Source organism: Molothrus aeneus, chromosome 18, assembly GCF_037042795.1.
Source record: "Molothrus aeneus isolate 106 chromosome 18, BPBGC_Maene_1.0, whole genome shotgun sequence".
Lineage (NCBI taxonomy): Eukaryota > Metazoa > Chordata > Aves > Passeriformes > Icteridae > Molothrus > Molothrus aeneus.
Genome location: NC_089663.1, coordinates 8,816,112 through 8,843,864, shown reverse-complemented (window position 1 = coordinate 8,843,864; position 27,753 = coordinate 8,816,112). Strand labels below are relative to the sequence as shown.

The window sequence follows — 27,753 nt, the reverse complement described above, 5'->3', positions numbered from 1 at the left end:
ATGTAAAAAATCATGGAAGAATAAATTATAGAAGTTTTCTATCCATTAACAAATTGACAATGTAAGTCAGAGCTAGGGAATTACCTTCTCATCAGCCATGATGCAGGTAACTGTATCTTTTAAAAGTGACTGGTAACCAAAGCCAAAAGGTATCAACTTTTGCAGTATACCAGGACACAAATCTGGCCCAAACACACTGCATCTGTGATTCTTTTATGCAGCAAATGGCAGCTGAGTGTTCCCTTCTACTTCAAATGAGCTACAGCAAGCACCAGAACTCCCTGAGGATGTGCCACCAACAGATTTGCACCCAAAGATAGACACACACCTTTGTTCCATCACCCCACTGCATCTGGAGTGGACTGGAATCAGTGGTTTTGTTTCCATCCAGATGCCCACGGATGTTTCTCCATCCAATCCATTAAGAAAGGTATCAATGTACAAGAATCAGCATTTTATCATTACCATTGGTTAATATCAAATATATCAAAACACACAAGATCTCTGCAATGGCCACACACAGGAAAGTGAATCATGAATATCTTAATTCCTACCTGACATGGGTTTATTCCATAATGCATTAGGTTTTATTCTTTACAAATCAACAATCTTAGAGTAGATGCCTTTAACCAGAAGATGCATGTTGAACAGAGTTACTAAACTGTTCTCTCAGTCAGTAATGATAATAATCAGTAATCCTTTAATAAGAGGCACACAGTTCAGAATCTTCACCTAACAGGCAAGCAAGTTTTTCCTCTCAGTCCAATTCCTAGTTCTTCCCTGACAGGAATTTATACATCTTCATCTCTTGTTATCATGTTTCCTCTTACTCATCCCTCCTCTGGGAAATAAACATGGTACACAAGTGTTAAAACACCATGCAGATGGTAATTGTTGCTTTGGAAACCAACCAGCCCCATCCCAGTGCACAATGCTGTGATTCTGCCAGTCCAGCATTTACTGGGGAGCTTTACCTGAAGCCCAGAGCACCTCAAGGTCCATCAGAAGTTTTACATCTCAAACTGAATAGTCTAAGTGTCCTCAGAAGTCTGTGGGCAGCATTGTGTCAGGTAATGCTGTGTCTCAGGCAAAAACTCAGCACGTTTAGTATTCCTTCTTCATCTCTTAGGACTAAGCTTTATTTCCATGCCTAACCTAGAAATTGGAAAAGAAGAAACAGAGAATGTAGATGGGGATGAAGCTAGCCTAAAAAAGTGTTAGTAACTTAGTTCAGGAGTTTTTCTGATACTTTCCTTGAGTCAGACAGCTGGATGGACTAGAACATGATTAATTGTGCAGATTCTCATGCATTCACAGCAGTCACTTCAGTCTTACAAAGTTACTTTTATTTGAAAATTATACATCTTCAACAGTTTATTCCATTATTAAGATTTTTCTTAATAAAAAATTCCGCTCTCCATAAAAAAGCTGTCATTAACAAAGTCATTTTCTCTTGCTTTTCACCTCATTTTCTGATAGGAGGTAGAAGGAACAGCACGTTTAGCAGAGCCATTGTCTTCCTCATTGTCATGGGGACGCTTTCTTGTTGTGGTTGGCTGGAAGAAAAACACAGGAGGCTCCAGGAAACCAGGTAAGGCAGAACCTGACTTTCTGCTTGCTCTAGAACCAGAGGTGTTGGACAGTGTGACCAAAAACTAACCCATGTTTCTCTCCCAAGATCTATCTAATTATATTTGATGGTTCTCATCTAAGACATTGCTCCCAGCTTGAAACAGCCACTGTTTACAATTTTCCTAATTAGCATCTGGTGATGAATGGCACAATGCTGTCCTAACCTTGCACCAGCAGAATTTTTACTTCAATACTAAACATTAGTGACTTTAATCCATTAAAAAAAATACATCCAACAATTTTATTCTAAAGATAGGAATAATCCTTTGAAGCCTAGCAAGTGTTTCTATACATTTTAACACTTTTCTGTACATTTAAACATTTTGTCAACACAAAGTGTTGACAAAACATGGAAATCCATTGTTCAGGAAACAGAACTAACCAGAAGGCTGCCACATACAGCCCAAGGGTACATTTCTCTAAAGTCTCAAAATTAACTGATTTTCTTATTAAAGATTATTTCAAAATCTAGTTTCTCTGTCCATCAAATATGAATCTTCAAATATCTACTGCACATACCATTTTTGATGTTTCGGGTGGGCTCATATTGGTACGTGTCTGAGCAAGTAGCTGTTCAAATGTAGTTTTCATATCCTCATCCTGCAATAAAACCCAGCATCTAAGAAGTATATAGAATATTTAAGGGGAAAGCAAAGATTGGGAAAATCAGAGAAGTGAATGGGACATTCAGTGCTAGAGACAATTAGAAATTAAGATCATTGAGGTCCTAAGGATTTCAGCTGTTTTAACTGAGTTTTTTAGGTGAAGGCAATGGAGAGGTCCCTTTTCCTAAGCAATGGAGTATTGCAGTGTCTCCTTTTTTTATTTAACTATTCCTAAGTGCTACAAAAAGGATTTGACTCAAATATCCATTTAATTTTATATAGAATTTTGACTTGGTTTTTTTTTCCAGTTCACCTGATTTGATTGTGGCTACATTTGAATTGATGGATAAGGTAAGAAATATTTTTCCATTGATGTAACAAAGACCTATGGTTTTTCTTCAGCATGCAACCAAACTAATCTTGTACCATTCAAAAGACTTCAGTGAAGATTTCAGAGGCAGAAACAGCAATAATTGTTTATATGCCTTTAGAAAATGTTTTATTAAGTAAATACAGGTAAGAAGACATTTCCACTGAGCAGTACTTAGGTTTACACAGCTCAACAAGTTTTAAAGTTCTAGATTTGAGCAAAGAATGGAGTAAACAACTTGTTTTGAAAACACTAATTTGAAAGCACTACTAGTTTAAATAAATCTGCAGAACATGCTTATTTCTAGTAAAAAATTTAGAAATTTCCTAGTGCCCCCAAAACGATCAGAGGGCTAACAGGCATCAGCTGGGCACAGAGACAATGGAGTTTCTCCTGCTGACTTGTTAAGTCGATACTTCCAGACAACACAAGAGGGAGAGAGGAGCCAGTAACTCCTCACTGCTCACAGGAACAGGACTGGGGAGCTCTCTGGGTGCTATGAGATGTGTGATACCCTAAGCTGAGCATGCTGGATGCTGGCCTTCCAAGCAGGCAGTGTACATCACCTATGAGCACCTGACACTCTTAATAACAGCCCCTGCAGGGAAACAGCTCAAAGAACAGCAGCTGAGTGCTAGATAACATCTGGATTTATGGCTGTGATGTTTTCTGGAACCTTCTGTCCTGTCTTCAAAATTAAACTTAACAGTAAGAGATATCCTTACATGGAAAATATAATCAAGTTAACAACAATTTGAATATATATACTGAAATATCTTAAATTCTTAGCTCATCTAAATCAGTCATCTATTTCCCCTTCCCCCTTATACATATCAGCAATTTTTAAAATCAGTGTTGCATATTTCTGAATAATTTTTCTGCTCAGATTTGTAATTCAAATGTTAGAATCTATACCTGATTAACTCACTGTAGATGTTACACACAAAACTACAGTTAGTAAAACCCATGAATGTCAGGAAATGCTTCCTGATGCCCAGGAGCATAATCAAGACAAGTTAATTACTTTAAAGAGTAATCCACACATGTTTTTTGTCTCAGAACACCCATCAGCTGTTGAGCACTGAGGGATACTCCCTTGCTTCCCCCATTTCTTATGCTCTTTACCAAAGCATCTGAAATTCTGCTGTTCCCAGCAGGGGAACAGGAATAGCCTTGTGCTTGGTGTGAATAAACAGAACATGTTGCATGGCTCAGATGTAGGCTGGGTGACATTTTTCAGCCTCTTCAAGCAAAAATATGCAATAAAGCTCATAGGTTGAGTGGGTACCTCTGCCAAAATTAAGAAAAGACCACCTAAAGACTATCCCTCTCAAACCTAGACTGTAACAGGAGGTAGGGAAACCATCACTTCCTACTCAGAGGGTTCCAAAACCAGGGACATTAATTCCTGCAGAGCAGAGCAAAAACAAACTAGTACTGGATGCTTGCCAGAAACAAACTGCACTGCCTGCCCACACAAACATCTGAGGAGATGGGGCTCTGTTCCAATGCTCAGAAGGAGAGGTCCATCCTACCAGAACCACAGTCAGACCTGGGCTCTAAAAAACACATCTTGATCTCACATGTGAAAGAGTTCTGGGAAGAGGTGTCTCAGAAGGGATGCAGAAGCTGCTTATTGTATTGACAGAAGGTACTCAGGAGACTACTCCATGCTGCTTTTGCAGTCTCTACAGGGACTTAATCTTTGAAAACACAAGATATGAACAAGTTATCCCTCAAACAACTCAGCTTTCACTTAAAACCCAATTCCTACCTGCAGCCAAGGATGCTCTAAGGCCTCCTCTGTGGTAAGACGTTTGCTTGGATCCACCACTAGCAGCTTCTTCACCAGATCCAGAGCTAAGACAATAAAATGAGCTGGTTGGCCTGTGATCAATACAATCATTACCTGAAATATGCCTACACCAAAACTATGTGTGACAATGTGCCTTACACCCCTTCAGAGCAATGCACACAAGTGCAGGGAAGGGCTGCAGACTGCAACCATCTTTCCTTCACATATACACAACTCAGCAATTCTCAGTATACCAGAATTACCCAGAGATATATTTAGCATATACACAGTTTATGTTCTGAGCATGCACAGGAGACAGCTTAATTTATCCTGGTTTACAGTGTCTTAGAAAGCAGATTATCCATCTGGGAAAGTGGGAGAGAAGAGACAGGACATACACATGTATGCTTAACATAAAGTTTCATCTTCTTAGGAAGCTGCTTAGTAGACACTGAAAAATATGGCATTTATGTTGTATTTTATTACTCCAAATCTCCCATAAAGGAATTTCAGCAAGATTTACTTTTCATTTGATCAGATTATTCTGAATACATACAAGTAGGACTATGGAAATTATGTTAAGATTGTACATTCTCATGAATGTCTGATTTATTATTGAATAAGCTCCAAGCTATCCAGGAAGGCATTACATTTGATAAGTTTATTAGACAAAGGATGACCACATCATTTATTAGAAACTCCTCTGCACATACAAAGAAGTGTCCAAGGTAAATACTACAATTATTTTGTGCATATAAAATGTCCTGAAAAACTAAAAGCACACAGACAGTAATTATCATTTTAGTTTGCTATGCAAAAACTCAGTTTCACAGACTACTTCACTTACAGTGGGCCAAACATAATAGATGATTCCTCAAATGTGGCTGACTCTTTCAGCTCAAAGACTAGCACCATGAAAGGACTCTCTTGGAACGTTTGGTTTTTAGAATTCTAACTCATATTCCTTAAATTCCTGGTATTTTTGGTTCAACACTTGAAGAATCTTTAGGCAAAGTCTGTAGACCAGCTTGATAAAGTCAGAAGAGAAAGTGAAAAGAGGAGAAATAGATGTATGTGCCCACAAACTCTATACTTGTGTGGTTAATTATGCTAAATACTACTAAGAAATCTCTTCAATAATAAAGTATGTCCTCTTTTTAATGCTTTAACTATGAACTTCAAAAAATATATTTAATATATTAGCTTAAAAATTAAACATATTAACACACAGTGTGCCATGCAGCTGAAAGGAGGATAAAGGAAAACAAACTACAAGAAAAGAGGTAGATATTTTGCTACCCACTGTGCTGGAGTCATACCCATGTCTGACACATGCTTCCACTCTTTTGGAATAAATGTGTATTTTCCACGAGTGATTTGATCCCTCAGAGAGAGCTGAGTGTTTTGCTCATTGAATGGTGGATATCCACACAAGCTGTATAAAAGAAAAGGAGTTAAATAGCACTGAATCTCTCATACCAAATGAAACACTGAAATCACACATTTTAAGGCATCTGCTATGGTAGTGTTTTTATACTTGTAGAGTTTTAAACTTTCACTTCCTCATATAGACACTGAAGTTGCCAAGTCTCAAGCCATGTATGTCAAAGACTGCCCAGTGAAGGTACATCTCCACAATATCTTACCATACAAAAAGAATAACTCCTAAACTCCAGCAGTCCACAGCTCGGCTGTATCCAGCAGTCCCAAGTGAATTTAGAACCTCAGGAGCAAGATACATGGGAGTACCACATAATGTTTTCATAAGAGAAGCTTCTCCAAGAATCTTGGATTGTCCAAAATCTGTAATCTTGCATTTAAAAATGGTAACACCACATTACATATTAGGATGGAGTGTACTAGAACACATCATATTGTAGACATACATCAGGAGGTACCATTAAGTTTCTTCCTTCCAAGCCAGTTCCAGTACATGACTATGAATAAAAGTCACCCCAAACATTATTAAGTGAGAATGGGAGAGGAGGAAGAGGGAGAAATATGACAAAGGATCACACTTTACACTAGCAAAAATACTCTAAGATATGGATATAAATGGACAACTACAGATTAAAGGTATTGTAGCCTATTAGAAGAGTTTTTGTGAAAAATAAGCATTTCAGCATGCAAATATAGTCAATGCTTTCTCAACACAAAAGAAAATATACAACCCTAATTCCCCGCCCCCCAAAAAAACCAAAAGAACAAAAGAAAAAAAATCACTGTCAACACACAGCCTGGACATTTGTGGGAATGCTGTCTGTAATTCAAGAATTTAGATTTCATTGGGAAAAATAATTGACATTTGAAAATAGATATGTAGTGTATAGGTTGAAATATCCGTAAAAGTAAAATTACAATTATTAAAAAAAAAGGTCTATGTTTTAAGTTACTTCATGGTTTGTATGAATAATTCCATAATATCTTTTTGGCTGTGTTTAATGAAATATCAAGAAGAATGAGAAGGAACACTCCCAAATTTCTCCATTAACAAGAAATGTAGTTTTCCTTACCTTTACAAGACATGTTTCTTCAGTAGATGAAAGTAGCACATTTTCTGGCTTTAGATCTCGGTGTATAATTCCATTGTCATGAAGATACTAAATACATACAGATGGGTAATTAAGGAAAAACAGATTATTAACTTATTTTAAAATGTAATCTTTCCATTTTTTCTCATGGCAATGGCAGGATAACTGAAATGGCTGTGTAAGAGGAGGGCAAACATTTAAAGCTTCCTAACATGAGACTGTCCCTTAAAAAAACAAAGCAAAATGAAAACAAAACAAAAAAAACCCACACCAAAACACCATCACAAAGAAACAAAAAAGCACCTTAGAAATCATTATGCTTCAAATGTCAAATCTCATGCAAGCACAGTGTACAGACCCATGTTCTGTGTCACCTTTGTAGGAATTCTGCTTTTCTGTCTCTCTCTTGTTAAACCAACTTGTTAAGAACACTGTGCTGATTGCTTACATGGGTTCCAGCAATGACAAGTGACAGAAAAACTCATCTTAGTGACTTTTTTTGGGTAGAATTCACAATGATGTACCTTTACTGCCAGCAGCATCTGATAAAAGTACAACTTGCAGATATCTTCTTTCATCTTGATTGGCCTTGACACTCTGTCATACAATTCTCCTCCTTCCATCCTAAAACAAATGCAGGCTAACAAACCAACATATAACTTCCAAAAGATTCATCTCATTAGACAAGACTAAGACCAAAACATTTGGCTATTCTGGCTACAGGGAAAGAATATATTTCTGAAAATGAGTGAGCAACATCCTAAACACAGCACATGCATGGCTGAGTTAAGGTCAATTTCTTGAGTCTTCACTGGCAGTTGTTACATGATTTTTGATCAGCCCCCTCTTATGAGCTCAAAAATAAAAAAATAAAATAAAAGCAGCAATCCAAAACAGCAGCAGAGCAAACAGTACCCAAGCCCTGAGTGCCTACAAAGAATAAAAGATGATTTCTCCTGGTTATCCTAGCTCCTAATCTTACAAAGGTTTTAGAGGAAAGTAGAGGCCAGCAAAAGGAAAACAAAATAAGAAAAGCAAAACCTCCACAGTTCATTATGGTTATCAAAAAAGCATTTCATTTTATGCATTTACTTTCAAACAGGTTACTTACAGTTCCAAAACAATGTAGTAATCGTCTGCTTCAAAGAAGTTTTTAATCTTGATTAAGCAAGGCTAACAGAAAAGGAAACACAGAGACACACAAAATAGAATAATTGGTAAAAATTAATCCTAAAGTTCTTATTTCAGTATTTCAAACCAGGTCACTTAAGCTGACACTTAACACAAGGGACTTACAAGCACCCCAGACCACACCCTCAACATTTTATCTATTTTACATGGAGAGGAAAGAGAGGATACAAATTCAATAAATTGCCAGTGAAAACTAGTCTTTACATTTAGTCAATTTGCAACATCTACAAAAATTTGCATCAAATAAAAATTTCTGCAGGCAGTTAAAACTTCTCCTGTGATGTTTCTTCTCAAATTTATATCTAAGTTATCCAAAGCTTTAAAATCTCAATCTGCTAGGATATAATACACTTAAAAGAATAAAAAAAGACCCATTCAATAAGTTACAAGGGAAATGATATATCTCCTTTAACACATTTCTGAATGGATAAAATTGCTCTTTCATTAATACACTAAAGTCAGTAAACTAAACAAGTACATACAGGAGAGAGCAAAAAATAATAAAAATGTACAGTAATACTCACATGATCTATTTTCTTCAAAATTTCAATTTCTGTATTGATATTTAAACCTGGGTTCTATTAAAAGAATCAAATACCATATTGGGTAAGACAGAGCTGTTCTGGAATAAGACATATGAGAAATAAGAGACAGTACCAGGAAAGACATAATTCCGTGCCTTTTGCTACTCTAAGTGACCATAACATACAATTTTTTTTCATAAAATTATCAGATACCTTCAGTGAATTAAATAAACAGAGTGCTGTCACTATCTGGAGCAAGATATTGCTCCAGACATGAAATTTCACTGCAGGTTAGAAATCCCCAACTTGCTTCCAAATTAAAAAAAAATAAAATTCTTTTTGCTTATATACTTGTATTTAAACAGCTTTTCTCCCTCCAAGACGCTTTGCAGATGGGCCAACCTAAAATTACATGCTACTATTTTGCAAGTTAACATAAACAGATTCTCTAACCCGTGGCTTAGGCTCAACTAATAAAATCAGCTCAGCAGGGATTTTTTTGCTCTTCTTCCAATCCAAATCAATCATCTTGGAACACACAACTTAACCCATACACAACATTCCAGATATACTCCTGTGCCTGTTTTGTAGAATGCCATGCATCAGTAATTATAATTCTCAACAGCATCTTGAGCCAGTTGTCTTTGTACTTCTCCAAATTCTGGCTTCTGCCATTAGACCTTCCCTAAAGGCTTCATACAATTTTCTTAAAATGTATTACGATGAAGCATTCAACAAAATTAGCTTAGTTGGTACATTTATGGTCAAGACTGTGCTGGTTATCTTGTGTCTATCTGATGCATTTTAGGACATAAACCAAACCCTGCAAGACTCCACTCCACCCATTGTACACATCCCATTAACAGCACTAAATGATGAAAATAATGGCATGTGGTCAGGGAATAAAACCAAGAATTTTGTGCAATATACAAGATCAAAAAGCATTTTAAAATTAAATACTGAAGACATTAAGTAAGAAAATCCTCATTTAAAGATAGCTAAGGAGTCTGAGAAGTCAGCAAATATTCCAGGACCACTGCAAGGTGGCCAAGACAGACAGACAGACAAAAATACTTACTTCTTCACTCAGGCCACTTGCCACAAACTTCCGTTTATTGATGATTTTCACTGCAACTTTGTTACAGGTGCTCTTCTCAAATGCCAGTTTGACTTCTCCACAGGCACCACTACAACAAGAGCACAGCTCTGTCAAAAATCTGTGTAACAAGTGCAGGCAAATGAAAGTATAATTTGGAGCTGGCTGCTTTCTAACTTTCTGAATAAGGATGCTTACCTTCCCAAAGTCTTTGACATAATGTATTTCTCTCTGAATTCTTTAGGAAACATCATCTGATCATCCACCGTAAGATCAGAAAATACAAACACTGGGAAGACAAGTGGACATAATTTTCCTATTATTAGGTTTAAATTTTTTATTATAACAAACAGCTATGTTTTGTGAGCTTTTATAGTCAACAATATAACTGAGAAAATACTGCCTGCTAGAGGAAAAACTAAATATATGCTATAAATTATACCAGCTATGGATTAGCAAGGTGATCTTATTGCTAAAAAATTACATTTTGGGATTAAATTCACAACAGTCTTTAAGTAATTAATTACATTTAAGGACAAAAGGAGCAAAAATTTCAATGTTCCAGCAAAGATCAGAGAGAAGTAATAATCAAGAAGACAGCATCTTAGTGGAAAATCAAAGACAAAGAAACAAAAGCCCAGCCTTGTTTATTTTTACGAGGATTTTCTATTTATTATGCAGGTATTATGCAGGTTAGGTATCTGGGGTTTTTTTTTCAACTTCTCTTGAATAGCCTGTTTCCCCTGTTCCCACCATCATATGCACAGCTACTGAAGCCCAAAAGGGTTTCAAAAACAGGAAAAAACCTATAAAAGTTTATACTCTAGTAAGGTGCTGCCTGATACAGATTTCTTTAAGTTTTCTTTTTCAGATTTTTTCCTAGGGTTGACACAGATAATTTTTATGTGAGTACTAAAACACCTATTAATGAGATGTGCTCACAAAGCAGCTCAGCTCCCAAGAAACAGACTCAAATCAATGCAGAAACAACCTCTTGGTCAATACATGAAAAATCTACTAAAGTTAAAGCACATTTTACCCTTATTGGTCTGTACAGACAATGCAATTTCAGAGTTGTGTGTCAGTGGAAGCCTCCTCCCTCTTCCAATGAGCTCTCTATTAACAAATGTCCCATTTGCACTGTGGTCTTCAATGTAGGCAACATAGGAATTTCTTGGACCCATTTCCTCAAAGAGAAAAAAAATAGGGAAGATGACAGTAAAGAACAAATGACTTTACAATAAAAACATGATACACTAAAAATTTACTATTGTTGACTCAAGAAATGAGACTAAGTTTATTTCATAATCCATATGAATGGGGTATTGCCAAAAGTCACGTTAAAGGAGTCAACCCTGAAGATACTCTGATTTCTTACGATTTCTGCCCCAAAGTGTCTTTCTGAATTACGCCAAAATAGACAGAGTTAATATTTTTAGCACTTACCCTGAAAATTCGGAAGTGCTTCTTGCTATAGTTTTGGTAGAAGCCAGTCTCAGACAATCCCAGCTTAGAAAAACTGTAATCACAGCTTTTGTCCCTCCCAAACCAGTACTCCTCATTGACACAGTCTGCAGAGGAGGGGAAGGTACAGCAGAGAGAGAGAGAGAGGATGTTGCAGGAAGTTAATAACTATGGCACCACAGAATGACCCCAAATGGTAATGGATAGGATAACAGAGACAAGATTCTTCCCATAGAATCAAGTTTGTCTTAACTCATACAAAGCACCACACCTTGTCAAATGCTTTAATAATTTTACCCTCTTCAGCAGTGGTATTTTTAGTTCACTGTCAGCAATATAGAGACATATAACTAAATAAAATAAATTATAATTTTTTTTAATTAAGCATATAACAAAGAATATGAACACCCCAGAATTTCTGTAAGTCTATGGCAGCTGTGTATCTGAGAACTCAGTGTAAACACTGGGATGTAGTATGGAATAAAACATTATAGCAAAAAGTTCAATACCTAAATTTGCTTGTACCTAACTTGAAAATGAAAAGACACTGCTCTTCAGCAAGCTGCTCAGAACTTTTCTGAGATCCTACAAAGAAACCAAGAGATTTATTACAGTATGCACCTACCACAGTTGCTGAAACCTTTTCCAAGTGCAAAGAGTCGGCCCCAAGGCTGAGGAACCAGCTCTTCAGATTCCTGGTCCTCAGGGATGGAGGGAAGCTCCTGAGTGGGAACCGTGTCCAAGGAACTGAGAGTCCCAGAACTTAAGGAAGACTGACTAGTGCTCTGTGAGCCACTGGAAGAACTGGTACCACTCTGAGGCTGCTGGGCACTCTGAGACTGCTGTGCTTCACTTCCAGTCTCTCGAGACATGTTGGCTTTAAAAGAGAATGTTGAAAAACCACAATTACTACAGCAAAGTAAAACTGGCAAACACTCACACCCTGCACTAATAATGTCCAAGTCCATTCTCAGCCTCAAAGAAGTAAAACTTACAACCAAAGCGTGCATGTCTGGGTTATACGTAAATTCCCAGGAACTGTGCAAACCAGGATGGTTTTCCTTTTAAAAGGCAACGAGGGGCGGCCTCTGCTGGTTCTAAAGCAGAACTAGCCCTGATTAATTCCCAGATTGCAGGCAGCGGCTGCGCTCTGACAGAGCATCCCCGCACCGAGCAAGGGACCACGGCCGGTCCCCGACACAAAGAGAAAACCGAAAGGAGTAAGAACTGTAAAATCACATAGGTTTTCTGGAAAGCCTCCGAGAGATTTATCACACCTGTAGATAATAAGTGTACAAAACCTTGCCAGATTCAGACACTGCGCCGGCAGCTGCCGGTTAATTTTCACACTGACCCAATGCAGGAAACAGCCCGGAAATTCACAGCCTGCGGTGCCTCCTTCTTTACTTAAATGCTACCCCAGGCCCCCCTCTAGCCAGCTTCCTCCAGCACAGCAGTGCTCACGAACCTTCCAACCTTACCACCTGTTTATGGGGTTTTTAGCTCGTGCCATACAGTTTAATGTATACTTCTCCTTACCGCTTTGCTACATTTCATTACAAGCCATAAAACCACGACAGCTCCCAAGTTCCCTCACCCGTCCCGTTCCTTACAGGTGTTTACAAACACAGGCGAGGCCCAGAGCTCCGCCCGCAGACAGAACAGAATCACGGAGCCATTCGGGCTGGAAAACACAGAGGCCATCGAGTCCCCCCGCACTGCCAATGCCACCGTGCCCCTGTCCCCTGCTCCCACACCCACAGGGCTGCGGGACCCTCTAGGGATGGCGACCCCACCTCTGACCCGTGCAGCCCTTTCCATACCAGCGCTTTCCCTCGTGTCCAACCTGACCCTCCCTCTGAACGCTCAGACGGCGGAGCCGGGCCCCAGCGGCCGCTTCGCACCGTACGGCCCTGCCCACCGGAGCTCTGCTGCCCCGGACCGACACCGGCACCGGCGGCCCCGCCGTCCCCACGGAGCACTGCGGCCCTGCGCCCGGCGTGTGTGTCCCGGGAGAAGCGGGGCTCGCAGCCCGCGGCGGCGCCGGGCCGGGAGAGGAGCGCGGGGCGGGGAGCGGGGCAGGGCCGGAGCGGGACCCGAACTCACGGCTCGCGGGGCTCGCGCCGTCGGGCCGGGGCCGCCGTGCGCGCCGCGCGCGCGCCCCGAGCGCAGCCAATGAGCGGGCGGCCCGCGCGGGGGCCGCCGGGAGCGGGGCGCGATGCGGGCGGCGCTGCGGGCGCGGCTCGGGTGGGCGCGCCTGGCGCTCCGTGGGGCCGCGCTGGGCCGCGCCCCGGGGCCGCCGTGCTGGAGCTGCGGCGCTCCGCTCCCCAGCAGCGATGGGCCGCCCCACTTCTGCCCCGGCTGCCAGGCTCTGCAGCCGCCGGCGCCGCGGCCTGACCTTTTCCGCCTGATGGACTGGTGAGTGTGGGCGGGGCGGCCGCGAGCCCGGCCGGCCGCGGGTCTCATCCGCCCTGTGTCCTGCAGCGACCGCTCCTTCCGCATCGACCCGGGGCAGCTGCAGCGGCGGTTCCGGAGCCTGCAGCGCGCCGTGCACCCCGACCGCTTCGGCAAGAGGCCGCCGGTGAGCCCCGGGCCGGGCGGGGGAGCCGGGCCGGGAGGGGCCCGCGGGGCTCGGTGAGCGCCGGACGAACTTGCCTTTAGCCTTCGGCTGCGTGGCGGGGTCGCAGTGTGGAGTCCCCACGTCTCTCCCGCTCGGGGAGTGAGGGGATTCGCCTGTGTTTGTGTTTCGGTGCTCAGAGAGGCTCTGCCGTGGATTTGCGGAGGAGGCGGACGATGCGGGGCCGCTGCGGTTCGTCAGGCCTTAGCTGAGCGCAGTGCCACAGCTGCCAGGTCCACGGAGCCTTCTCCGTTTCACACACGGACTGCTGTGGGGACGCTGCTGTTCCGCATGTAACAAAGCGTATTTCGCCACTTGTAATTAGCTTCCATTATTTGCCATCCATTTGCAGAAAGAGCAGTACTACTCTGAGCAACACTCTTCCCTGATCAACAAGGCCTACCAGACTCTGCTGAACCCTCTGAGCCGAGGCCTCTATCTAGTAAGGTCCCCGTTAGGTATTGCAGTGTTCTGTGACTCACCCTGGGGCTAGTAGGGATCCCACCGTCGATTCAGTCCTTAATGTGCTAATTTGTGCTAATTCCTCTGAAGAGGATCACCAGAGATTAAAGGGAGACCAGAACCAAGTTTGTCCACAAATTAATCAGCATATTATCTCATTTATTACTCATCTTACAGTAATTTCACATCACACGTGGTGTTTGGCTATGGCTGCTCATTCAGAATTTCAGTCTGGCCCATGGCAGCCTTTTTTATGGTTTTTTTGGTTTATGGTCAGCCTATGTATGGAGTTAATTTTCAGACTGACTCAAAGCACTGTAGGTTTATCAAATATGAATCTGAGTATGCCCCACTAAGAGACTTAATATTAAAGAAAATAATTTCCATAGGAATGGATGTGGGAATATTTATTTTCAAATTCCCATTTCCTCTGCCAGCTGGAGCTGAGTGGAGTGGAGCCAGCAAAAGAGACAGACTGTGATGGAGACTCAGCGTTCCTTATGGAAATCATGGAAATTAATGAGAAATTAGCAGAGTCCAAAAACAAGGATAACCTTGAAGAAGTTGAAACTTCAATTAAAGGTAGGTTATGACTTGAGGAATTTGTTCAGAACTAGCATACTGAATCTTGCCTAATACATGAGTGTGAAAGCTTTAAACTGTGTTGGTATATTTCTTGTAATGTCTTCAATTTGTGTTAGTCTGGAATTGACTCAATGCAGGAGCTTCTGCCCTTTTCACCTCTTTTCCAATGTTGTCTTTACCTATTTATGCATCACATCTGTCTTCATGTGATACATTTGTATAACAGAACCTATTCTGATGTCAAAATAAATTTATATAGACAATAAAAAGGAATTTACTCAACCTTCATCAGGTTAGTCAATTGTTAAAAAAAAAAACTGTCAGAATGAAATTTATTAAAATGCTTGTCTGACCACACTAAATAATGTTATTTATAAAGGCATTGTAGTTCTTTCACCTTCTTCATCTGGCAGCCATTATATTAAGTGGTTATTCTCTTTACACAAGCAACTTTCTTTCTATATTGTTGGTGATACCAAAAACATTTGGTTTACTGATATATTTAAGTTTTTTCAATAACAGCTATGTGCTAAAAGCAATTACAATAACTAGGAAAAAAACTGAGTAGCACAGAAGAAAGTCAACTGTAGCAGGATAAACTGATACACCAAAAATAAGTTAGATTGCTGGGAAATTAGTGACCACTGGTGTGCATTGGAATTGCTGTCTCAGTATACCTGTTTAAATAAAGAAATACATGTTTGAAATGAGAATTAAAACAACATTGACAGCATTATAATGAAAAACTCGCTTGGCTCCCGAAGGCTGAAACTAGTAATGAACTTTCCCACCACAGGCAGTCAGAATGTAGTGGTATCAAATATCCTAAGTATAACAAAAATTAAATGAAATCATTTGTTTTGCAGTTAAACAAGAAGAACTGACCAGAGAGGTGACTGCAGCTTTTGAAAGAGGTACCTGATTTTATGAAGTTTTTAGCTGCCATACATACCTGTCAAATGCTTAAAACTCCACATTTTCTTACTGGCAAATATTTCCTGAGCTATGGAATAGAAATACTGCATTGACAAGGGTTCTTTGTTAGGTATTTAGAATAAGTACTTCTAAACTGACATTCCTGCTGATTTGGGAAATTCAGGACCTCACATTAAAAGCAAAGTCCAGTACAAAAGTTCCATTCATCTTGCGTCTAAATAATCATTTTCAGTGGGAATGTAGATGCTAAGAAATTGTTTGTGTATTTCCCAGAATGCTGGGAAGGACAGTTGTGATCTTAGACATGTTCTGAGGTTTCACACTCGAATTTGGGAGATGTTGTTCTGCAGTCCTGGAGCTGCAGCAGAGCAGTGAGTGCTTTCTTTGCAGTGAAAGCCACAGCTGCTGTGTGGCAAGTAAAGGCCTGTTCAGCATATCGTTTTGGGGACTTCCTGTGCAATAATCAACGTAACTTTGTTCTACAGCCAGTGGATAGGCACAGGCTTGAACCATTCCTGAGCTTCTGAAGCTGGGAAAAAACCTTTGTGTTTGTGTGCCATGTCCAGAATGCTGCACTTTGGTCGGGGTGTGTGGAACTGCAAACATCACAGTGGTGCTGGCTGTCCCTGCCCATGAGGAGTTACATTCTGTTACTCTGTGCCATGAGAAGGATTGTGTTGCCTTTGTCTGGAGGTCATAAACCACCCTCCCCTTGAGCAACAATTGTTTCAATATGAGTTTTGGAATTGGCACTGTCCAGACCAGACTCCTTTTATTTGCATTTTTCAGTTATGTCAGTTGGTCTATTTATACACATTTTAAACAAAAACATTTGTCTTGCCTAGTGGGTAGATCAATACTGCAGCCATTTTAGAGGAGTCATTGAAGGGCATTCATCCACATTTCTTTTCCAAATTGTTCATTGTTACAGGTTTTGTGGAACATTTGAGTTGAGATGTTCCCAAACCATCTGGGGTTAAAACAATAGGCAGCATGGTTTTAATAGAGTCTGAGTCCTTGCAGGTCAAGGACAACTCTTGGTACTAAAACAGGTGCTGTCACTGCAATCTTGAGATGCATTTTGAAAATGCAAATTCACCTTTTCTTCTGTAAACCAGTAATGTTTTATTTCATTTCAGATGATCTTCAAGAAGCCAAGAAGCTGCTAGGAAAAATGAAGTATTTTGCCAACTTAGAAGATAAATTAAAGGCCAAGAAGATCCCTTCCTGATGTTGCCTTCTTAGCTATTAAGAGTTAGTGTTATTTTCAATTAAACAAATGGTTTTATTAGCAAAATCAGACCAAGGGTGTTTGTTTCCTATACTTCTATTAAAAGCTTTAATTCTGAGAGGAGGAAAATAAATAGAAAAGAAATCCATGCTTGCTGCAGCACTGGGTAACAGATGGCATTTGGAAATGCTTACAGCCAGGAAAGGTTGCACTGGGTAAGGTGGGCCACTGTCCTAGCAGTGGCAGGTATGGAAACAAATAACAGAGAGGCACACAAACACCAGATGTGAGATTTCTTACTTCCTAACATGTGAAGAATTTATTTTAAGTTGAAAAAGAGTCCATGAAAAAATACTGGAGAGGGGGCAGAAGGCTCATTCAGCATGTCCTACAGGCTCCCTGTAAAGGTAAAAAGTATTTAATTCCTGTCATCTGTCCTCTCTGCTACTTCAGGCTTTTGGGTATGTAGATCTCAGTCTGATGGGAACTAACCTCCAAAACTAGAAGAATTTTTAGTCTGTTGCATAGTTTAAAATGTTAAGATGCTAGGTTAGGGGAAAAAATAAACCAAATTGAAACCCCAGGCAATCTTTTATCAGGATAAAAGTTTTTTATTACACATACCAGTAATCAGAGAGTGCTGTACTTTCATTGCACAGTACAGTAGTAGGAGTGGATGAGGAATGTCTTTAAGGCTTTCAAAGTTACATAACTGGAAAAACAGAAACTAAATACCACTATTTCTATACAAACTGGAATATCAGAAATACTGAAATAGATATTTCAAATATCAGCTATCATTTCTTGCGTGGGTTTTAACAAGAACTCAGAATATTACACTCAGCAGAGCATTTGGATATGCCCAGTGACCCCAACTGAACACAGGGCTTTGAAATGCAAGAGTTGCTGAATTCTCTACAGAAATCTGCCAGAGGGCCTCACTGAACATCCTCCCTGGCATTTCTGCATCCCTACAGCACCAGGTTACAGCTAAAGATCAAGTTTTCTGTGGATAATACAATATGTTGTTAACAGTATTTCAGCAATACATGTTTTAACAGCAGTACTAACTTGCCTTTAGTTACACTTCCTCTAAATACACAGGAAGATTTAATAAGCCACTTGATCACTTATTACAAGGTTCATAATTTTCACTGAAGTTCTGTTGCATTTGTGAAATTATGCAGAAACCTTTAAAAATTCATCTTGGGGTTGCCTTCTTTCATAAAGCTCCGTTTCCTTTTTCCTGGCATTTCTTCCAAAATTAAGCTTGTTAAATTCCTTTTTGATTTCCAGAAAAGATTTGTTTTTTGTCTCAGGAATTATGAGGAAGATGAAAGCAGCAACAAAGAAGCACTCCAGTAAGAACACCACAAAACAATACTGCTTCAGTCCATTCTGAAAATAAATGTGATTGCAACATATTTCAAGAGTAATAATAGTAGGTTAGAGAAAACAAGCTTTTTGTCTCCATTTACACTTAACATTGCTGCTCAGATATTTTTCTAAAAGGAGTCATTCAACCTAATCTTTACCTGTAACTTTTTAGATAAAAGACTGTCAAGTGCTGTGCAATTATTGGGCAGACTTTATTATAAAAATAAGATAAACTATTTAAACAGTCAAATGTCACAATCTAGAAATCAACATTTACTACTTAGCTGTCACATATTTTAAGATTATATAATTTAAGTTTCTCTGAATGTTAACATTTTTCAATGCTGTGCATTAAACCAAATGTCTTACTGAGAAGCACAGCTCAACCATGAAGGAAGGACAGGCAGATCCAGATACCCAGATTCATTCTGTTCCTGCAGGTTTTGCTGTCAAGAACATGTGCTAAAACTAAAAATACAAAGCTGGATATGAAAGCCTGTCTTGGCTTTCCCAATAATCTGCTTACAGAACTCTGTCAGTTCAGCAACTTCTCAGGGATGTGACTTACTGGCCACAGGTACCACCTCAACATTACTTTGCCATAAAAGCACAAGGCACTATTGAAAAATGTTTTGTGTAAATCTCAGTATCTGATTAAGTTTTTCTGTTTTTGATACCTTCTGGTTTTTTTCATCTGAACATGAACATTGCCCTCCAGTGCATTCCTTTACTTTTCATTTATCATATTATATTGAGGTTTGTGATGTGTAAAAAATACTTTTAAAAGGGACTGAATCTAGTCAAATTCATTTGAGGGGCAGTGTGCATCCTGGTCAAGTGTCAGTAATATATACAAGTGTATATAATGCAATACAAGCAATAGGATGGAAGCTGGGAGCAGATGAAATGGAAATTGTGCTGTTCATACTCACCACTATGAAGGGAAAGAGCATTCCAACTGTAAAGAAACTAATCCAGCTCACAGTCCCTGCAATCATGTAGGCAGCAGGACGTGAGGACTGTACAAATAACTCAGCTGTCAGGGTGTTTGTTATGCCACCTGGGATGGTTCAGAAACAGAACAGAGAATTGTGCTGAATGTCAACTTGAGGTATTTCCAATGCTACAAAAGACTGAGTTGCTTTTGAATATGCCATTAGCTGATCTATTATAATTCCTAACAGCACAATTCTGAGGCTGCTGCCCTTGCAGGAAGTGTCCCACTAAAACACAGCCCCATTTCAGCAGCACAGATCAGGGAGCAGGCCCCTTCTGACAAGTGTAGATCCCCTGTGCTCTGAAGGGCAGAACTGAGCCCTCCCTCACATGTAGCTGCCCTGGAATCATGCATGGTAAGCCTCAGCTCTGGGCTACAGGATGGCCTCACCTGGGTTCCCCAGCCAGAGCAAGCAGCTGTGCTGCAAAGGCCTCTTGGCTGTGTGACACCCCAGCCCTCCCAGACTTCCCCCATTCACACAGATTCCTGTGCAATACCTGGGCCCAGCCCAAAGCTCAAGATGAAGGCAAATACACACATCATGCTCATGTAAGGCACCCAGGAGTACAGCTCCTGAAACAGAAGACAATGAGAAGGTTTAGTTCAGATTTTGATAATCCAGTTTTAAAGTCTGGCTTTACAGTTATGTTTCTTTCTGTATTTTATTTCAATTAAGACCAGCAGTCTTTCACTACTCTTTTACAGCTAATTTATTTAACAGTTCTGCTTCAGAGACATTAAACAGTTCATTCAATGATTTTTACTAAATCATATCATAGAATTATGTAGTCATAGTGTGGGCTGGGCTGGAAGGGGCTTTAAAGCATCCCAGCCCTCCCCTGGCCATGGGCAGGGACACCTTCAACTATCCCAGGTTGCTCCAAGCTCCATCCAGCCTGGCCTTGGACATTTCCAGGGATCCAGGGGCAGCCACAGCTTCTCTGGGCACCCTGTGCCAGGACCTCAGCACCCTCACAGGGAAGAATTTCTTCCTGCAACCTAATCTAACCCTGCTCTCAGCTTAAACCCATTCCCCCTTACTGTGTCACCACGTGCCCTTTTCACTCCTCAGTCACACTGGGTAACAGGAACGAGTCCTTTGCACCTGGTAAGTCAGAGAGAAGGTCAGAACAGTGCACCAGAGTGTCATGAGGAGATAACCCCCAATGATAAGGCATCTTCTTCCCACATAGTCTATCAGCAAGCCCTGTGGACAAGATACAACCTTCTGTTAATCTACTGATCTCATTTTTACCAATATTCTTCAAGAAGAATCATTGCTTTTTGTACTGGGAGGTAGAACAAACTGCTCCTTACACAGGAGAGGGCTGTGAGACACTCACAAACTCCAGTGCCAAGTGTCACATACGGGATTTTTTCTGCCACAATCCCAGCTTGTTCAAAAACGTAAGTTGCATAGAAATAAATCTACAACAGAAAAAAAAAAAACCAAAAACAAACAATGAGGTTTTTCTGGTATTTAAAACATTGTCTGGAAACAAAGTCATGTTCATACTAAACAGATAGATTACTGTATTTTATGTTGTGAGTTACTAATTCAACATAAGCAGCAATAACAATCTGTTAAATTCATGTCTTAAGTAAATATATTGCTATCACAAAAGCCAAGAGGATCAGTCAACTTACTGAATATGCTTTATATTCTTAAACCAGACACACTGGGATAAGCTGATCCACCTTTATTTATTTTTCAGAGGAAGTATCAAGTCATTCTTTAGAAAAGTTTGCATACCAGAAACACAGAAATGAGAAAAAAATGAGAGAGAAACACCAAAATAATGCAAGGACATTCTTTCCTACTCATCCCATTTCACTGAGCTTCTCCTCATGGATCTTTTGTGTTAACAAATGGTTGAAAACCAGGTGGAAATGAAATACTTATTTAAGCTGTTTGTTCACTCTTACAGCATTAATGCCACTGAGCTGCTGGCCCATGGTCATGACGATGACAGTGATCAGCTGCCATCTCACAGCAGGGTCAGTGAACAACTGCCAGGGCTTCCTGGCTTTCTCCCCATCCAAGGCAAAGCATTCCCGCTGGATGTCTTCCATCTCCCTCCGATACTCTGAGGAACCATGAAATAGTTTCAAAGCTACAAAGAGAAAAAATCATTTACATTTATCTATTAGCCACAACTCCTGGGAAATAATCTCTTTTCATAAAGGCCTGGTTTTTGTTAGGATATGAAAAATTTGCTTTGTGACTTGCTTGTTCCTTGATGTTTTTTCAATATTTTTTGCTGTGGTGGATTTGGAGAATTCTGTGGCATTTCTTTCCTTCTTTTTAGAGGAATATCTGACCTTGAAATATTCACTAGGCAAAATATTTTGTATCTGAACCTCAGACCTTCAAATAGTCTTTTCCTTAAAGGACACTCTTGCCATTTTGATTAGTTTTGCCTAAATTCTAGGCAGATATTGAGTCCTTTGTTATGGCCTTGACTTTAATGTTGCCAATGGATGCAGTTAGTGAGCTGGAGCAAAGACAGAAAATTCTTCTCCTAAGGCAAATATAAACAGAAGTCATTTGGACCCCAGACTAAAATCTTTACAAATGGTCTTAAAACTTAAAGACTATACAGCATCAGTTCCTTTAAAATCTTCATGATTAAACATATCTCAAATTACAATCTGTCTTCTTAAGGTCAACAGTAGGAGTTTTGATGATTCTGTTAATGAACTTTCCACTGAGAGTAATCAGCTTGGAGCTCCAGTCAATGAACTTATATTTGAAATAGGGTAATAAAGTTTTGTTCATAACCCATTATGGGCTCCTGAGTTCCACAATCCCTTCTTCCATATAAGCTCACTGGAGGAAAAATATGGGCCAAAAAGCACTAGATGATACAACTGTGCTGTGTGGATAAAGATAAAAGGAGAATCTGGAATCCAATATATTCATTGTACCCTTCTGGAGAACAGAAAGTATAGATATTACCTTTGGCACAGCTTAGCTCATCACCTCTGTCAATAAGAAGATATCTGGGACTTTCAGGAAACCATGGAAGGAATAACAGTTGGGCTAATGCTGGAATACAGCTGCTGGATAGCAACAGAGGCCAATGCTTTTCTCCACCCAATAATTCTCTGTGAGAAATGTGGAAAAAGAAGGCAAAGAAATATAATAATTAGCTATTGGTTACTATTTAATGCAGTCTCTGCTCTTGGAACTTCTAAGTTCCAGCTGGATGAAGGCCTGAGCAACTTCCTCTGATCACACAGGGGACAAAAGCAGTGCTAGTGCTGTGATACAGAGATGTGGGTCCTTTGCTCTCAAGTCCTTGCCAACATCCACTGTCTCCAGCAAGAAATTGGCAGAAAACTTGAACTCAGCTCCAATGTGGCTGCTTTACTGATGCTGTTCTGGTGACCCATCTAAACTGACACGACTCCCCTGAGGAGACAGCACTGATGGTTGGCAGTTGTAGCAATAAGGTGACTCAAGCAGGATTTTCTTCTCCCAGGGGGACCTTGTGTGTGAATTCCAATGCTACAATGGCACAAGGAACGTGCTGCAACGAGCTGTAGGAAATTGGAATTCTTTACATAGGAATAATAGAAAACAGGAAAAAAACCCCTCAAACATTTCTTACCTCAAACCAATTATTTGTCCTGTCAGAATTCCCCCAGTCAGAAAGATGGAAGTCCCCATGGCCAAGCCACCTCTGAGGTGTTTTGGGGCAAACTCCCCAATATAAAGAGGCTGCACACAGAGCCCAACACCTGCAAGTAAATGGAAAAAACATTTTCCTATCAGTAGAAATTGCTTTGCAAAGCAATTTACTAAACCAAAACACACACAAAGTGGGACTTAATTAATTTCCTATTCATTTAGCTGCCTTCAGATTCCAAGCTAAACTACAGAACATTTTCATCATAAAACCTAAAGGATCAGAAATAACAATAATTTATCATTCACCATAGTTTATTGATAGTAGGAATAAGAAATCATTCACCTGAATTTATGCCAATCAAAAACCTTCCAGCAATCAGTAACTCAAATAATCCTGTAGGAAAACTGATCCCCATTAAAATGGAGGCTAGTATTGCTATAATATTATTCATCAAAAGAGCTCCTTTCCTAAAAAGGAGGAACAAAAATAAAATAAAATAATAATAATAATAATAATAATTATACACCACAGAACAAACAAAAACTGATTAAAACAAACAAAACACCCCCAATGTCTCAACCAGACATTATGGAAATCTGTAATAATGTGGGTTTTTAAAGTTTTCTTTTCTGATAATGTGGGGGGATAAATAGACTTTATACTGAAGAAACATGCTATTCCCTGGAAACCCAGATATCTGATACAACTCCTTATGTTTTTAAAATGTCTAAACATAAGAATAATGTATAAATATGACAGAAATTCCTGACAATGTAGGAGTGGGGTTTCTTCATTTAGACAAATGAAGTGCAACAGATGAAGCAGCATGTCCTTACTGGCACAAGGGCTGCAAATGTGTCAGGGGGAAACTCATGTCTCCAACACATTCCGTGTGCACTCCCCTACTCAGATTTCAGTAAATGTAATGCAAAGACAAAGGTCATAACTCAGGGCTCACCCTTGAAAGTCACATTGGAATAAACTGTAAAATTGTACTAGAAAACTCAGTTTTAAAGTGACAAGACTTTCACTTTCACCAAGGTACTCTTTTCTCCCACTCTTTTCCCATTTATTTACTTTCTATTCCAGTGAGAAGGTAGGAAAAGCAAACATGTTTTGATATGTCTGCTGCTGCAACTGACCTGCCCAGGCGTATGGCCATGCTGCCTCCAATCAGGGCTCCACACAGGCCTCCGAGGGAAAAGATGGAAGCAATGACAGACCAAAGAAAAGTCAGCAAATCTGGATTTAGCTCCTTGTGATAACGACTGCTCCAGGTCTCGTTTAAGAACTTGTGTATATGCTGCAGGAGAAAAGAGTGATGAATGTGCAGCATTTTATACAGCCCTACACACAGCACTACAAATAACTTGCACCCCAGTCCTGAAAATCAGTTCTGGGAGTTAATTCTAAGAGATATCAGCTTACTGACAGAATGTTCCTTGACCACAAGGAAGACTTTGTGTTTCCTACACCCCACACTTCAAAGGCTGCAGAGCAGCTCTGCTGTGTGCCCTGCCTCAGGTGCTGCAGCAGAGGAGAAACACAACCCTGACATGCACTGCCATGAGAGAGCTCTGAGGTCCTTCTGAACAAGGAGGGGAACAGGGTGGATGGTTGGCCCTACTGTTTTTAGGAACATCTCACAGCACAGAAGCCTTGCCACCTAAAAAATTTTACTGTCAGGGGACTCATTCTGACACTTGGTCTAAATCTCCCTGCCTTAGTATAATCCAAAAAGTCATAGTAAAATCCCTTTTTCAGCTCTGATAACACTCCACCTTACAGTATTCATGTGTCAGAACTTTGAAGCTGTTATTCCACATGCTTGGTTTTCTAAAATTTGCCTTTAGAAACACTTGAACTGGCATGTATCTGTAATCAGAGGCTCCTGTTCTTTGCCTGCAAACAAAGACTACAGAAGAACCAAACTTCTTGGACTCTCCCTCTGTTCCCAGCATATGACCTGTTCTTTCACAAACAGCCCCTCTGAAGCTTTGTAAAAAGCATACAGTGTTGAAGCAAATTCAGTCTTCACAGTTTTCCAAGCAAAAAAATCAGCTGGTAGCAAAAACTGATACCCACCATTTTCACAAGAATATTTGCTCAGATCCTTGAGTCATCCACAAAATATGCAGAATCCTGGAGGCTACAGCAAAGAACGCTCAAGTAACAAGTGAAAATATTTACAAGATACTCAGACACTACAGATGGAACATTTTAATTCCCTAAAGAGATCTTTTTCAGTAATCTGCCTTGTGATGAACACCTGTAAATAGTGACTATGCTTCCTCCCTGTGATAGAAAGAATGGGAATGGCTGAAAGCTGTGTCGGGGAGGTTTAAACTTGACATTTGGAGAAACATCCTACAGAAAGGGTGGTCAAACAGAACAGGCTTCCCAGACAAGTGGTCAATGCTCCAAGGGCATTTGGACATTGCTGTTAGTAATACACTTTAACTTTTGGTCAGCCCTGAAGTGGTCAGGTAGTTGGAGGTAGTTGGACTAGATGGTCATTGTAGGTCCCTTCCAACTGAAAATGTTCTGGGCTATTTTAGTAATCAAAAAATATATTACTTACTCAGTTAATCCTTCTAAAAATAAAGGTACTTATGAGGCATATTAACACTTTTGTCTGACACAGAATAGCTCTGACAGGAGGTACTCACAAACAAATGCACATGAAACCACTTAGGAAATGAACAAGATTCCTTCATATGAGAGGAAGAACTGCTTCAGTTCTCACTGTGATCACAGCAAAAGCACATTTGGCCTCGTGGCTGAGTTCAGAGGGGAAACAGTCCAGTGAATAAAAGATGAGCTTTTACCTGAGTGGGTGCATTGATAATAGAGACATTGTACCCATACTGAAAGGTGCCTCCAATTCCAACAGCACAAACAGCCAGGAACAACGTCCAGCTGGGGAGCTGGGGAGCAAAAGAAAATCAAGGCACTTCAGTGATCAAATTTCCCCTTCCTTCATATATAAAGCCTGTACATATTTCTTTTAATAAACTTCTATTCCCTGAATTTCTCATTGTTAGGTATGTAGATTAATTCTTCATCACTCTCATTCTTGGTCCAGTTCCCAGAAATGCTGAGTTATTCTAGATATTGTACTGTATTCTGACAGAGCTGTGTCCTTCCTAAAGATAATTCATCAGCACTTCCTTCCTTCTTCCCTCCCTCCCTGAAATTTGCAAGTTGAAATTGATCTTATTAAAGTAAAATCCAATTTACATTTCCTTACAGTTTCCAAGAATGAAAAGTGTTTCTCTGAATGTCAACCAAAGCAATGAATTAAGAGTTATAAGTATGGGCTGCAGTGACTATGGTAGAAAAAACCAAAATTGATGTGGTAAATACTGGCACAGCACACTCAGACCCTTACAGTAACTAAGTACTGTAAACCTATTTTGTGTGTTTTATGGGTACAACTGGGAATCTAGAAGGAACAGAAAATAAACAAACAAACAACCCAAAATAATGAACATACTTCATGTAACTTAGGTTTTATTATGACAGATCTTTTGCTCTTCATGCCCAAATCAGCTGGGCTCGTGACATTGGTATGCTGTCTGACATTGGAGTTACGAGAGAGCACAGATAACAGCCTCATGTGTTCTGAACTCCTGACACTTTGTAAGGGCGTTCACTTCATTCCAAAAACATGACACAAACAAAATTCAATTTGTATTCAATGTAAAACATCAGAACCAGAAAGTTGCTTTTACAGCTTCCACTTTCTAACACAGCCAGGTGTCCAAGGAAAGCACAAAACCTTACGAGTCTAATCACTTCATGTATTTATACTCAAATGCTAACATGAAATTCCCACACATTTCACATCTGTACATCATTGCTAAAACTACAAACTCCCTGCAGGATCCACCTTCAGGATGGTTCTGCTTACCTTGCAGGGCGAGCTAGACCCTCTGAGCAGGGGCTGGTGCTCCATTCTGAGCATGGGCTGAATTAGATTTCCTTTGCAAAATTTAATAAACTATGTTACAGGAAAAAAAAAAGGTGCCAAAGAACTTAAGTTACTAATGTATTATTAAGACACAGCTTTAGGTTTTTTTCTTGTCATTTTGTTTGATCGGTTTTGGTTTTTTTCTCCCCGCCCATTGCGACTCTCCTGAAGGGTTCTGAACTTTGTGACAGGGATGTCCAACTTCGATAAAGCCTCGCAGCAGCCTCAGGGAGCTTTCCCACCTCTTACAGTGTGTACATGCACTGTCCTTCTCTAACTCCGCGCAGAACCCGCAGCCCCCCGCAACCAAAGACAAGGACGGGCGGTTACCGTGTGCCTGGGCGCCATCCCTCTCTCCTGCCGCCCGGGGCTCAGCTCAGCTCCGCTCGCCACCTCCCCTAACCCGCCTGAGCCCCTCAGCTGACCGGGATTTGGCTGCCGGACCGTGCCCACCCCTCTGAGGGGATTAAACCGGGCCACGGACAAGAAAGGGGCTGTTCGGACACCCACGGAGACACCGCGGCGCCCCCTCACGGGCCACGGCGGGCGGGGACCGGGGAGCCCGCGGCGCCCCCTCACGGGCCACGGCGGCGGGGAGCCCGCTCCCAGAGCGCGTCTCCCACAGCACCCAGGACTACAACTCCCACAGGTCCCACAGCACTCGGGACTACAACTCCCAGAGGTCTCCCAGTGCCCGGGACTACAGCTCCCACAGTGCCCGCGGGTCCTTAT

The 27,753-nt window shown here is 40.6% G+C and overlaps 3 protein-coding genes across 5 annotated transcripts; 1 reads left to right on the top strand and 2 right to left on the bottom strand.

Annotated features, from left to right (window-relative positions):
• Positions 1 to 1,324: 1,324 nt before the first annotated feature.
• CHEK2 (checkpoint kinase 2) lies at positions 1,325 to 13,152 on the bottom strand. Its single transcript, XM_066562006.1, has 15 exons — positions 13,032 to 13,152; positions 11,834 to 12,085; positions 11,191 to 11,315; positions 10,784 to 10,931; positions 9,943 to 10,033; positions 9,727 to 9,835; positions 8,649 to 8,702; positions 8,045 to 8,106; positions 7,458 to 7,557; positions 6,916 to 7,002; positions 6,049 to 6,212; positions 5,722 to 5,837; positions 4,382 to 4,467; positions 2,152 to 2,232; positions 1,325 to 1,556 (listed from the first exon to the last, which is right to left on the bottom strand). The coding sequence occupies exons 2-15, from the start codon at positions 12,078 to 12,080 to the stop codon at positions 1,461 to 1,463; spliced, it is 1,566 nt and encodes a 521-aa protein (XP_066418103.1). The 5' UTR covers positions 12,081 to 12,085; positions 13,032 to 13,152; the 3' UTR covers positions 1,325 to 1,460.
• A 274-nt stretch (positions 13,153 to 13,426) lies between these two features.
• HSCB (HscB mitochondrial iron-sulfur cluster cochaperone) lies at positions 13,427 to 17,105 on the top strand. 2 transcript variants are annotated; one of them, XM_066562007.1, is made up of 6 exons: positions 13,427 to 13,626; positions 13,693 to 13,789; positions 14,178 to 14,267; positions 14,725 to 14,869; positions 15,739 to 15,786; positions 16,948 to 17,105. In XM_066562007.1, the coding sequence occupies exons 1-6, from the start codon at positions 13,427 to 13,429 to the stop codon at positions 17,037 to 17,039; spliced, it is 672 nt and encodes a 223-aa protein (XP_066418104.1). In that variant the 3' UTR covers positions 17,040 to 17,105. The 2 variants fall into 2 exon arrangements, with proteins under 2 accessions (XP_066418104.1, XP_066418105.1); XM_066562008.1 differs by lacking the exon at positions 14,178 to 14,267 and having other exon boundaries at positions 13,515 to 13,626.
• A 524-nt stretch (positions 17,106 to 17,629) lies between these two features.
• LOC136564177 (solute carrier family 2, facilitated glucose transporter member 11-like) lies at positions 17,630 to 27,564 on the bottom strand. Of its 2 annotated transcripts, XM_066562004.1 has the most exons (13): positions 27,352 to 27,564; positions 26,962 to 27,051; positions 25,877 to 25,975; positions 24,191 to 24,351; positions 23,391 to 23,515; positions 23,028 to 23,157; positions 22,373 to 22,521; positions 21,340 to 21,527; positions 20,731 to 20,841; positions 20,519 to 20,620; positions 19,911 to 19,986; positions 19,349 to 19,476; positions 17,630 to 18,437 (listed from the first exon to the last, which is right to left on the bottom strand). In XM_066562004.1, exons 1-13 carry the CDS (start codon positions 27,367 to 27,369, stop codon positions 18,219 to 18,221), a joined length of 1,596 nt encoding a protein of 531 aa, XP_066418101.1. In that variant the 5' UTR covers positions 27,370 to 27,564; the 3' UTR covers positions 17,630 to 18,218. The 2 variants fall into 2 exon arrangements, with proteins under 2 accessions (XP_066418101.1, XP_066418102.1); XM_066562005.1 differs by lacking the exon at positions 26,962 to 27,051.
• Between the last annotated feature and the right edge of the window lie 189 nt (positions 27,565 to 27,753).